Source organism: Mauremys reevesii, linkage group 9, assembly GCF_016161935.1.
Source record: "Mauremys reevesii isolate NIE-2019 linkage group 9, ASM1616193v1, whole genome shotgun sequence".
NCBI classification, from domain to species: Eukaryota; Metazoa; Chordata; order Testudines; family Geoemydidae; genus Mauremys; species Mauremys reevesii.
In genome coordinates this window covers 12,035,061-12,049,155 of record NC_052631.1, presented here as the reverse complement: position 1 = coordinate 12,049,155, position 14,095 = coordinate 12,035,061, and the positions used below count along the sequence as shown (strand labels likewise).

General features: G+C 38.1%; 1 protein-coding gene across 11 annotated transcripts in view; it reads right to left on the bottom strand.

Annotated features, from left to right (window-relative positions):
- Positions 1–14,095, bottom strand: part of TBL1XR1 (TBL1X receptor 1) — a 180,535-nt gene that overhangs the window by 11,988 nt on the left and 154,452 nt on the right. For 10 of the 11 annotated variants that reach the window (XM_039488938.1, XM_039488942.1, XM_039488933.1 and 7 more), the window contains 9 exons: positions 11,165–11,310; positions 9,081–9,300; positions 6,733–6,865; positions 5,182–5,323; positions 4,296–4,359; positions 4,096–4,193; positions 2,580–2,640; positions 1,444–1,565; positions 783–857 (listed from right to left, as the gene is read on the bottom strand). In XM_039488938.1, coding sequence (XP_039344872.1) covers positions 783–857; positions 1,444–1,565; positions 2,580–2,640; positions 4,096–4,193; positions 4,296–4,359; positions 5,182–5,323; positions 6,733–6,865; positions 9,081–9,300; positions 11,165–11,310 — 1,061 coding nt within the window. Of the gene's footprint in view, positions 1–782; positions 858–1,443; positions 1,566–2,579; positions 2,641–4,095; positions 4,194–4,295; positions 4,360–5,181; positions 5,324–6,732; positions 6,866–9,080; positions 9,301–10,921; positions 11,050–11,164; positions 11,311–14,095 lie in introns of those variants that run through there. The other variant, XM_039488941.1, reaches the window with a different exon arrangement.

Here is a 14,095-nt window from a genome sequence, read left to right as displayed (position 1 = left end):
CCTAATACTTAAATGGCAAAGGTCTTTGGACAGGGGCTGCCTTTCTGTTCTGTATTTGTGCAGCACCTCGCACAATGAGGGCCTGGTCCATACCTGGAGCTGTAGGTGCTATGATAGTACACCTCTACCTCGATATAACGCTATCCTTGGGAGCCAAAAAATCTTACCGCGTTATAGGTGAAACTGTGTTATTTGAACTTGCTTTGATCCACTGGAGTGCACAGCCCCGCCCACCCCCGAGCACTGCTTTACCGTGTTATATCCAAATTCATGTTATATCGGGTGGCATTATATCGAGGTAGTGGTATACCACTAGTAATATTAAGACAGCTATGAAAAAGCCAGCACAGGAGCTAGTTGCAGCCTGGTCCTACATAAACCATACACTACACTGATAGTAACATTTCTCTTTGAGCATGACTGAGCAATGTCTCTATAACTACAAGGTTAAGCAATCACACAATTATTAATGGGCCCAATCCAGTAAACTGCTACATGTGTATAGTAAATTATACTCAAATTCCCGTGAAGTTAATGCATAAGTTCACAGGGCTGGGCCCTTTGGATGAAAGACTGTCGTTAACGAATAGAGATATTTTAGAAATGTCTAAGTCAGGTTTTTAAAAAAGGAAAAATGTTAAAGAATAAAATAATGACATTAAAATTACTGAACTGCCAAACAACAAAGCTAGTAGTGCACATGGTAGATCTCTACAAACAAACACAAAGGTTGCAGTGTACAATAACTATAAAACGGTATTATTGCCCAAAACTGCAGTTACCTTTAAAGTCATGTCATCAGAACAGGATGCCAGAAGATTACCAGTCGGATCCCATTTGATTGCATTTACTTCATTCTAAAATTGAATAATGAAAATAAAGTTGAAGTTTTGTTTCCATTATAAAAACGACAGCTTACAAAAATAAAGTTAGACAATAATTAGGAGTACTTGTACAGTTACATTTCAAAATACTATCAACACCCATTTCTACTCCACCAGCAATACCAACCCTTATTGCCCAATAGTCAAATTTTCCCAAAGCACCTTTGTGCCTTCTTCTGCCTGGGTGCATCTCAAAGCCACCATTTTACTCTCCTTCAAATCTCTCTGTTAAGCACCACAACATAGGAGAACTTCAAAATCACTTGACAATGGTAAGGCAGCTGGTGTGCTGTGACTGCTGATTACTCTAATCATAAATGTTTCACTGTTACCTTGTGCATCCTACCCTGTTTGTGGTATCTACCTATTGTCTCTTGCCAAGGACTGGTTGATGTTATATATGCATACAGTGCCTAGCACAATACAACCCCCATCTCTGATTAATACTACTACTAATATACTGATACTATCAAATAGCAAACACACATTTTCCAACAAATTAAGTAATAAGGAGATTTTAAAACTTCATTCAGTATATAGAAACCAAGTCACTACTTACTGTGTGACCCTGGAAGGTTTTGATAGGTCTATCTTGTCCTAATTTACAGACATGAATACACATATCTGTGCTGCAAGAAGCAAATGTGTTGTTACTCTGCCAGTCAACATCTAGTGCTGGTGCTAGAAAAATAAGGAGAGATATTTAAGTTAAAGATATGTACTTTGGAAAGGTCTTCAGTGCATCAGCTTTGTAACTTGGAACAAATGCCAACAGGGAGTGACTAAATCAAGTTGAATGAATTAACAAAGGGTTTTAAACATGTTAGAGCAGTGGGAAATGTAGACCAGCAAATGCAGTTTAATGAAGACACATGAAATTAAGTTTAATAGGAAAGAATCAAAACAGGGAACACATCTGAAATGAAAATTCTACAGAAGGCAAGACACACACTGATGTTTAATAGCACAATAAGCCACTATGAATTGATCCAAATTTGAGACATAATCATGGTCCTTGCACCTCAGCTGGCAGGAGCTGGAAGCTCATTGCAAATACTACTCCCGGCTCCTTCCAAGTAGCCGTGAATGCTTTACATTATTCAGTAGTGACCTCTCTGGTTGTTGCCATGCCATTAAGTCCATGAAGTTAGTGGAGTAAAAAAGGTGGGAACATGAGGGAGTTCGGAACAGGTACCAAATGCCATATACTTTGCTTCCTCTGCTCCATCTCCCAAGCCACCAGGGGTAAAAGAAATAACGAAATGGACTTGTCTGTTTTGATTTTTAAATAAATCTATTTTAATTCTGGATCATCATAAAGATATAAAACACAAACAGATCTTAATTTTGGGTACGTTCTTAAATAAACTCACACAGATGATATGAAAGTTAGTTTTCATTAATGTTTCATTTAGCAAGAGGGACATGCCAGTTTACAATAATACATGTCTATTATAGTTTTTTCCCACATACAACATAACAGACTGAAATACAGGTTATCAATGATGGTAGCAGACACACACACAATTGGTTTTTCAAAGGTATATTACTCAGACAGTTTGTGTGCTGTCAGATCCAAATTAAAAAGCTATAAATAGGTATATTAGATTTGAAAAGGCTCAGCACGTTAACATTTTAAAACTTTTTGTTCTGTTTTTGACCAATCTGAGCTGTCACCTGCAGAGAAGTACTTACCAGAATGAAAGGGAAACTGCTGCTTGGCTTCTCCGGTATGGGCATCCCAAATAATTGTGGTCTGAGTTAGAAAATAAACAAACTTGTAAAACTGCTACAAATCATAAGTCTTTTCCATCATTAATGGATATTAGGTCCTCTACAGCCATCTTCCTGCTGGCCAGGATTGGTCACTATTGTACATTTTCTAGTGTTTTATCAAGTCTAGTTTCACATGTCCCCAAACACTGGGACTTCTACCACTTCCTTTCAAAGACTACCCTAATATATTTTAATTGCCAGGAAGCAAGCAGTTCCTGACTGCATCTTAATTTTTCCCCCCTTTTAATGTAATCACATTACTCATAATTATACCTTTTTGTCTTATCCTAAATAATTCCTTTAACTTCAAATATTTGTAGGCCATTATGTGCTCTCTGTTACTGACACTTAGAAGAACTATATATATTTATAGCTTTTAGATCTAATCTCATAAATCAAACTCTTCAGCTACTAAATTATTTCTGTTACCTTCTTCTAAACTCTTCTTTGAGCAGTTTGCCAATACTCTGGCATCTTTCTGCTATACAAATATTTCATATGAGTAAGTCAACTATCATGGCAAAATAAACATATTTTAAAATTAATTATATTATATCCTATGGGCCTGATTCTACTGTGACAGAAGTTAGTGAGGATTTTGTTACTGCATTCAATGGAAGCATGAACAGACCTGATATTTTCTTACAGAAGTTAGTTCATGGAATACATGACCCTTTTCATCTCCCAGACAATACAGAATATTTTCTGACACTATATTCTCAATTGCATTCTCCAGTTGAGTTTTAAATGATTGAAGCAATGAGACTTCTACCTCCTCTTTTGGGAGATCATTCACAATCAAACTGGATCTAATCAAATTTTTCCTGACAGCAAAGCCTGCGTTTACCTTTGCACAATTTTGTACCCCCACTCTGAGTTATAAGCCCAGAAAATCCTAAACAATCCCTCTCAGTCCTTTATGTTTTTACTCTTCAATACCACCCTGTTCTCACTACTGTCTGAATTGAGAGGTTTTTCAGAAACAGCTTTTACCTCTTCCTTTATTTTTCTTAAAGATGTGGTCTAAACCTGATTCAGCAATGATTGCCGCTGCACTGCACTGGCCACTTCCCCACATTTAGATACAGTACCATTTTTCATTCTTCCATTTTTCGAGATACTGTACCTCGGAAAATATATCCTAGATACACTGGTTTTACATTGGTGTAATGCTACTGACTTCAGGGGAGTTACTTTTGACTTATATTGTTATAACAAAGAGAACCAGGCCCATTTTATCACCTGCATTCAAATCAACTAATTTCCCAACTCCACATCACATGATCAAGTTTATCTAGCACAACTGGTTCTTTATAAATCCATACTTTCTATGACTTTATAATCTTCTACGTGCTTACCAAATTCTTATTTTGGTGTTTGTCACGCATAATTTAATCATGAAATAAATAATTTATTTAGCCAATAATCATCTCACCTTGTCCACTCCGGCACTTAAAATGAAGTTTCCTTTCTTGTTCCATTTTAATGCAAATATAGGTCCTTTATGTTGCCCTAAGGTGCTGGCAAGATTACCTGAAAATTTACATTGAAATGATTACATTCTAGAAATGAGAGAAACATGTTGTGAGGCACTACGCAGAAAAATATAATGGAAATGTAAAGCATTTCAATTACCGTCTTTAGTCCATATTCTTGCAAATCCATCATATGACCCGGTTGCTAGAAGTGTACCTTCACTCTGTCAGCAAAAAAGTTATTCCATTTATTATACAATTCAAAACTAAGGGGCACAACGAAACTTCAAATAGAAAATGTTTTGCATAAGGGTCATGCTATTTAGTCCAGAACCTGAAGTATATTAAAGAGAGATGCATACAATAAAATGAAAATATAATTCTTATATGATTCTAAAATAGAAGCGCTTAACAGCAACAACAGAAGATGCAAAGCCCTTGTCATTTAAGGTATGTTCATGCTGCAACCAGAGGTGCAATTTCCAGCTTGGATAGATGATCAAGCTAATGCGCTAACAGTAGCAGTGTAGTTGCGGTGGCCTGGGTGAGTTAGCTGCCAGTGCTAACTGAGGCTTGGGCTACACTGCAGACTTACGTCAGTATATCTATATCTCTCAGGGGTGCAGAAAATCCACATCCCTGAGCAACACAGTTATACCAACTGAACTCCTGGTGTAGACAGCACTATGTCGATGGCATTCTCCCGTTGACATAGCAATTGCCTCTCGGGGGGGTGGAGTATCTCTGTTGACAGGAGAAGCTGTCCCGTTGGCGTACACAGCATCTTCACTAACCACTGCAGTTGTGCCGATGTGCTATACGTATAGACAAGCCCTCAGACTCTAGGTACCGGTGGTTAGTTTGTCCCACTGCAGCTGTGCTGCCATTTTTAGCAGCATGTTAGCTGGAGCAAAGCTAGCATGCATTCATCTATTCAAATTGGAAATGACACCTCAGCCTCAGTGCAGATGTACCCTTAGCTTTTGACTGTGCAAAATTGCATTTTTTTTCTCAGGTTATTTCAAGAACTTGTAATTTCCACTTACATTCCAATCCAGGGATGTTACATCTTTGTTGCTTGGTACATCTTGCCCACCTTCTCGTATACAATGTCGGAGAACCAGCTGCGTGGAGCCACTGGTGCTGTTTTCACTGAGGTTCCATATCCGTGCTGTTGAATCTCCAGATCTAAGCAATCAAAATAACATCAAAATTAATTCATAACAGAAAAGACAGTGTCCTCTTCAACAAGCACGGACATATAGTGTGATCTCCTCTTTAGAAACTTGATTTAAAAAATATTATATATTAATATATTTTCCATGAAACATTCAAAAACACATCAGTGGGAAAAAAAAAAGTCAGTAGATCTTAGAGCAGGTCCCAATTACAGTCACTCCACGGACAGTTATAGTAGTCTGGTGTGATCAGACTCATAGAAGCATTCTCACTTCTCATATGCACGTTTGTTTTCCAGTCAGAATTTTATTCTGCAGGCTTTCCCCTCCCTGAGAAAGCAGATCTGTAAGATTTGTTAATTTATCCCAAACAAATCCTAACATTGTTATCTTCCCACCCCTATAAATTAGCATCAGAATATCTAAATTATTACACACACCTCAAGTACTGGAAACTATAATAACTGAATTTCTAAGGGAGATAATGATTAGGTAAACTGTCTGTTTAAGATTATTAGACAAAAATCCAACCACTACTGGTCTTTAGTACAAAGTAATAGATTTACATGTACTATATAGAGCGTTCACAACATTAAACGATTTAATCTTCACAACATTCATGTGAAGTGGGAAAAGTATTACTATTCCATCTTACAGATGAGACGTAGCAAGAGTCAGTGCCTTCCTTCAAGGTCTCATAGTGCGCTGGCATACTTGCAACAGTCCTGATCTCGGCTGGAGAGTCTCCAGCTTTTATCCTCCATCTCAGACGTCTTATATTTGTCCTGAGTGTCCTTGATGTATTTCTCACCCTTGCAATGCAAGGCCATCGTTTTCACTGCTGATGGAAAACCAACTCTGCTTCTGCCACAAGCAGGGAGGCAGCCGTTGGAAGCTGCCATTAAGCTCCCCTCAGGAGGCAAAAGAAGAGGCCGAGGGTAGGAACAATGAAGGGGGGAACGGAAAGAATGCAAAGGGGTGAATACCACACTGGTACTAGAATAGGGAGAATCTGATGGCTTCCTTTCCCCCTCTCCAGCCATATAGGGGAAGGCCAGTTAGTCAGAGATGCATAGTTGATTGACAGCATCCCCCAGGATTTGGAGCAATCAGCTATGCATCTCTGACTAACTGGCCTTCCCCTATATGGCTGGAGACGGGGAAAGGAAGCCATTTATCCCCTAACATTTAAAGTTCACCCGAGTACACTGAAAATCTTCTGGCAGCTGGATGCTGCCAAGCGCTCATACCTTGCAGGGAAAATTGTTCCTAGGGGTAAAAAAGTTCTAATGTCAGGAACTTCAAGACAGTGGCAGAAGAGATACTGTCTATGGGGCATAACGTACCGTGTTTGCAAAGTATATGAATACCCAGTTGCAATGAGAACTGCCATTTTTGCTTCCTTTTGTGAAAACATACCCTGAGGCTAGAAGGTCGCTAACAGGGTTCCAGGCGCAGATGAATACTTCAGATTCATGACCACGTAGCACCACTGCTTTGTTAGGAGGGATTTCGACATCTCCATCCACTTCCATCATATCCGTATGATTATCTGAATTATGGAAAACAACAGAAGAGAGTTTGGATTTTTACAGCTTGGGGTAATGTATTTCATCTGCTGAATATTAACTGGTAGGTTTATTCTGGAAAGGTAAATTCACAGAACCTACGGCTAAGATTTTTGAATGTAACAGTGATTTCAGATTCAGATATCCAATTTGAGAAACCTTAAAGGGACCGTGAATTACAAAAAGCACCAAAAGCCCTCTCTTAAGGTGTCTCACATTGGGCACCAAAAACTGAAGCCAAAGTTAATAGTCACTTGTGAAAAATCACTGTAAAAATTGTATTTAAAAAAACCATACTCTCGCTATTTGTCAGGCCTTATACTCTCTTTTATTCATCCATTTAGTACCTGATTTCTATCTTATGAATGTGAAATCAATTGCCTGTACTGTACATGAAATAGCAAACTTCTGAATTTTAACTTTAAATTTTAATGGCTATAAATGAGTGTGAAATCAACATTTCAGCCCCTTCACTTCTAAAAACTATCTTAATTAACAGGCAGACATTTTCTTGATACATGGTACACTGATAACTGAGATTTTTATCTTGTATTGACAGCTAGTATTAAATTATGATTACATGTTGCTTTTCCATGTGGAAGGTATACTGAATCCTCATTGTTCTGTAAAATATATTCCGGGTAATTCATCATTAAAAAACAGCTTTATTGCCAGCTACCACCAATACTTCTCTATTTTTAAAAATATTATTTCACCTCAAGAGAGTTTTCTTAGAGAAAACCAAGATGAATATGAAGAGTGGTAAACATTAAACTGCTCCACATTTATCCATGGCAGTCACTGTATAAACAAAACCACTGTACATACATTGCTTAAATTTAATAGTAAAGGTGTTTTAGCAGCGTGTGTGTCAGTGCTTGTGTGTGAGAGAAGAGAAGAAGCTATTAGAGCATCATATAAAAAACTGTATTGATTGAAGAGAATCAATATCAATATGCTTTGGTGTTCCAGCCAGTAGGGGTTGCTGGTATATCATATTTTTACACTAGTTTAGTAGAATAGTTCTAAAGCTTGAGGTTACAACTCACAGTTAACAAGGAAATATTACTATGGAGTTTTGAAATTTATAAAATGTATGGAGGCAGTTTGTTTTTCCAGATTCATTTATTGTAGATAATAAATTAAAGAAACGAATACAATGCAACTGTAAAGCTGGGCAAATAATGCACACGCTTTACATGAATAATCAGTCAAAATTTTCTTTGGCTGCTCTTGTGCCCGATTGCATTCTTTTTCACTAAAACGTTCATGTAATCAAGCCTTTCCAGAAAGCTACATTTCTTTTCTGGGAGCTTTCACACTATGAACCTGATTACACGAGTAAACTTATCCAAAACTATGATTTATATGACTAATCACAACTAAACAGCACAGCGCCAATACTAAACCAATGAGTAAATAAAATTTGTAAGAACTTGTGTCAAATAATTTTGAATAATGAAACAAGAAAACTGATCTGTACTGTTGCAAGAAGGTAGACACATCTTTTGGTATCAAAGTGATTTATATTAAATTTCCATGCAAGGCTGGATTATTCTCCTTTGCAGTTGCGATCTTCTTGGTGTGGCCACCAGGAAACTGGTTATAGGTGCCTGACTGAATAGGCCAGTCTGACCCTGTGCTGGCACTGGTATGAGTCAGAGTAACCTTGGCACTACTCTAACTTAGACTAATTGAGGATTGGTGGAGTGGAGTTATGCCCTCTGTGCTCCCTATCCCCGTACTGGGGTGAGGGTGGAGAGAAGCAGTTCTCAGAGGAGTCACATCTGATGGCTTTATTCAAGCTGAGAGCTCCCCTACCCTGGGGGGAATTCTCAGATGGCAAGTTACAGCAATAATCCCCAGTGGCACAAAGGAGCTAGGCTGGAAATGAGAATCTGGCCTACAGTATTGATGGCCCAGAGTTTAGAAGTCTCCATCCCCCACACTGTAGAGAAACTGACTATTAAAATATCACATATAAACTTCTCCACAAGTCATGGGGCTACAGATACAAGCCCCTTTATCTGATGGATACATTTACTATCTGAGGGGTACACTACAGATACAATAAGAGGCTGCATCTACTGATGAAAAGTATTATCTAAGAACTAGGTATTATTATTATTATAATATATAACAGGGATATAGCCACACAATTGTGTACATAAGTGGAGATCTTTTTCTGCCTCAACTTACTTGCTATAGTGTGCGCTCCATTCTCCTCTCCGTTTGCAGTATTTTCTCCATTTTTTGCAGAGCCCTGTTGGTTAGTTGCAGCTGCAGCAGCAGCAGCTGCTGCCTGTTGTTGTGCAAGTTTATCTCTGTAGGCCTGTTGTCTTGTTTGTACCACATCAGGCATTACTGCATCTATCAGTGAGAGAGACTCTATTGGCCTACCATCAAACAAGGTACCATCCTAATTTGGGGAGAGGAAAAACACACAGAAAAGATAACACCAAATGTTAGCTGTCATTAACAACAAAAATTCCAGGGAAAACTGTGCATTCCAAAAATTGTAATTTAGTATAATAAAAAGGCAACCAGTCACAAATGCAGAGAGAAATGCTATACAGAACATAGAATCATAGAATCATAGACTTTAAGGTCAGAAGGGACCATTATGATATCATTTATTTCTCTGCGGTTAGGCCTGGAATTTTACTCAAAAGTTAGAGTGATCATCATATATAGTGAGTAAACAAGCCACGGTAGGCCTCTAGCAGAGGCTCTGGGACCAAAAGTTATATGCCTTTCATTTGAAATAACCTTTTGTAAGCTACTTATGAATATTTTAAATGTGAGTGATTGCAGCAAAAAAATCCAACTGCTTTGAAGAGCTGCATACGTTGCAAGTTTAGACTACGGCTTATGAAGTCCTATGAAATTTTCCATAAACACAATATCTGGTGCTTTTGAGTAGTTTTTGTTTCTTTTTAAACAGTGTTAGCATAATTTAAAAACAAATAATTTTATCATGAAATGGGCAAGACCCTGTAAAAAATAGTCTCTTTTATGTTAGCTAAGGCCTTATGAGGGTCTATTTTTAGAATCTAGAGGGATTCCTAGTGACAAATAGAGGTTCTCCTTCTCCTGTTCTGAGCACTTGCTTTGGGTTTATGACCCTTTCTGAGGCAATGGATTTCTTTCACTCAAGCTGCGGAAGCTGCAGCTAAACCAACTCAAAGACCCGAGAGAGATTGTGAGGACACCAGAATTAATGCAAAATCTGTCTGCCATAGCTTAATTGACAAATATAAAGGCCTCTACTGCAAGAAGCTGATACCTTACAGGAGCAAACTTTTAGATATGTATCTTTCTCCACTGCTGGAAACACACTCATGGAATAATCATGGAAGCATCATTTATAATAGAGCCGACTAGAGATCAATAAGCCAGTTCAGGCAAAATATGAGTCTCCCGAGCATGTTCATCATTCCTGTCCTAACCAAATTCAAATGTTTTCTCCATTTAGTGAGCCCTTCCTTTCTCTCCATGAGCCCTCCCCAATGGTAGGCCCCTGACAGTTAGAGTTGTACGGGTCTTCTCCTCTTCCTCCTCACCCCCCACCCAACCCACCTTAACAGGGGCTCTACCTACAATAGTTAGGGGAACCCTGTAGCCTCTCCTCTCAGTACTTTCATTCAGGACACACCATAGACTTTGGAAATCCCAACAAACAAGGCCATTTATTGAAAATCCTGATGCCACTGAGAAGGGAGCAACAATTCAAAGATAAGGAAGTTTCCGGGCCTACTGATAGGTAGGTGATGGTGAGAGGGAGACTGCCCCTGAGTTGAAAGAGGGGGTAGTAAATCTTAAAGAATTTGAATAAGTCCCCAAGCTTTTGGACTATTCTCTAAACTGAACCCCAGAACCTTTAGATGTTTGCCTATCATTAATCTCAGTTCACCATGGAACGAAAACCTTCAAACAGAAGTAAGAATTCTTGTTCTTTTGTACTATTATTTTATAATGTGTGTATTTTCTGGATTAACTACAACATTATATTAGGGAAAAAAACTCCACAGATAACGGACCTTTAAGCAATGAGCCAGCACACCATGCCTGGTGTTGTGTGGCTGCACTGGGCAGAACCCCTACACAGTTATGTCACTCCATTCTGGTTCCACCAGTGGAGTCATGGTGAACACCAGCAGTAAGGAATCTGAAGTAAAAGTAAATAAATAGGACACAAGAGAGTTAAGAAAAAAAATACCAGTATTCAAATGTAATGTAAGCAAGCACATAATGCTTTTGTAGACATCAAGAAACCTCCTTACCTCATTAATACTGACTTCAGCCTCTACATACTGCAGACCTTTCTGGATGATGGAAATCAAAGCAGCTGGTGGCACCAGAGCACCATTTATATTAGACTGGCTGATATGGCTCTCTATACCAAATGTAAATGCTGAATGAGAAAACCCTAAAGACAAGGGGAAAACTATCAGAACTGATCTACTCATATACTGACAACTCTTTCTCAAAATATTGCAAGATCTTCTGGTTACAGAGACAAACAAATGTTATAGCAAATTATAAAAGAGAAACCTCAAACATGCCTCTATTATATTTTATTTTAAATGTGTAAGCAATACAAACACCAAGTCAAACACAAATACAGAAAATTTCAGTTATATTAGGTTTGTATTTGCAATACACATGTGGTAGGATAAAAACAAAGCATTTAATATTCTCTTTTTCTACTTTATGATACTTTTCCTTTTATTTTTGTCTGTTTCTGTTTTGTTAATTTTCTCTTGAAAACTGCATAGTCCCTCAATAAAACTGATTACAAGTTATCAGGTTATAAACCAATTAAAGGGCTCTGCTGAGATTTGCCTGTTACTTTTCTGTGCTCAGATTTTTTTTATTACATACAAAAAAGAATAAAATGTGTATGTAGCAGAGCATTAAATTCATGACAGAGCATTTTATTTGTGTGTGCTGGCACTTAAAATGACATGCTTGCTACACACTGATTCAAGAGTGGAAAGTTTATCACTGGTATCGAAAATTAACCTGTTATGTATTTGATTGTCCTGAAAAGATAAATTTAACATGCAGAAATGTTTTATTTTAACTAATTAGCCTTCCACTTACGGACAATTATCCCCTTAAAATTCCCTTCTGGGAAACTCCTTTCAAACTTTATATATAGCACTACTTTTGTTACAACAACATCTGCAAATGGAACAAGAATTTATGATGGTTTTCTATAAATTCATATAGAACATTGACTGTATTCTTTTTTTTTTTTTTTTGGCACCGAAAGACTTATCCATCACTGCTTCTTGGTGCGCTCTCTCTCTCTCTCTCTCTCTCTCAGTTTGAGGAGTCCAAGAGCAGTGGACAGATGTTGTATTATTCTCCATCATCTCAGAACAAAGCCCACAGATCAAACCACAAAATCCCACTCAACCGAACAAAAGGACGATTTTATGTTGGAACTGAATAAATGACAATAAATCAATCTAAAGCAGAACATTAATGGTTACTGAATAGTGGGTGGAACTCTCTAAATTGGTGACTATCTATCTATCAAGCCTTATGAAGTTTCCTGATATTATTTTTCAAACCCAATAGTCCATCTGATGTCTTGATCAATGTATAAAGGGTGGATAAGTTGCCCTTATAGAAGTATGCAGCTCATCTTCAGCTCATTGCTACTGAAAATATGCTAAGATATAATTTGAAAAGCACAAGGAGTTTGAGAAGAAATGAAAATCCATGAAACTAAATCACCCAGATCAAAGAATTATAGTGACCCAGTAACTAGCAAATAACTTTTTTTAAAATTAATTCTTCATTTTTTTCTCCCCAGACTCGGAGTCACATGAACAAAACTGTCCCTGACAAGTGCTTGACGATCTAATTGAGAGAAATGCTTCTACACCACTGATTTTCCAAAAGGAGCATCTTAACTGACAGCTAATACTCCAACACTTCAAGTTTTCAAAAAGTCTGGAGATTACTAGATGCCACTGAGCAAAACTCAAACTCAGATGCTGGAATAAATGGGACCATATATGTCAAATCCAAATACCTGCACAGAGTGTTCTTTAATCTAGTGATCCCTCCCTACTAGTACCAAGTGTGATACTTTTGTACCTTAATGATCAACAATTGAGCCATCTGCTGTAGCAGAAGGGACCCTCTTTGCTTGACATTAAATTAGGCCTGTTCTAAACCAGGAACAGAACTGGGCTACTCTGACTCCCAGCATCACAATTGTGAGGCTAGTATTTGAAATTGTTCAGTGTGAAATGGAGATTAGAGCCAAAGCAGTTGATCAGTAGCAATTAGGCACTGGCTACTAAAGCAAAAGTTTAGGGTACAATTTTCAAGCAAATGTAAGTGACTTAGGAGCCTAAGTCCCATTTTCAAAAAGTGATGTAGGGTTTTCAGAGCCTAAATCCAACTTACTTGCACTGAGATCAATGGGAGTTAGGTGCCCAACCTGATTAGGAGCTTGTGAAAATCCCACTAGGCACCTCTCTGCATCTTTAGGTGCCTAAATACCTTTGAAAATCTGATCCTTAGTCACCAGGCATTTCTGAAAATTTTACTTTTAGTCTACTCAACTGAGAGGGGCTAAACTAAAAAAAGAGGAAGAAAGTCTAAATGTTCTGCCTCATGCTTGACAGGATGCTCAGTAAAAGGTCTGTTACACCAGAAACAGCAGAGAAATACTATTAAGGCCATCAAGTGTTCCCAAAGATCCTGAAGATAGATAGTCCAAAGGCAGTAAAGCCGCTCATAATCAGGTTCAACCTCTAAGTGCCTGTCACTGGAACTTAAAACAGAATGCATGTATTTAGCATGCTAGGAAAAATTTCTTCCTTTCATTTTGCACTTGCCATCATTAATGGACTACAGAAAGTTGGTGCCTATTGATGAAGATGGCCAGCCTTTGAGCTTGTCTTATGGTCACAAAACCTTGGTGTTAGACAGCTTCTTGAAAATTGTTTCTCTTTTCAAGCAAATCCCCAAAGCAATATTCCCTTGAAGCTGAATGAGAAGAGACATAGAAGTCATCTCTTGGTGAAGGATGGAGCCAGAGGGGCCTTTTTTTAGCTTCTGCTCTGAGCTGCCATGCTGTAGGAAAGACGAAGTGGGTGAGGTAGTATTTTTTATTGGACAAACTTCTTTCCAATAAAATATATTACCTCATCCACCCTGTCTCCAATATCCTGGGACCGACACAGCTA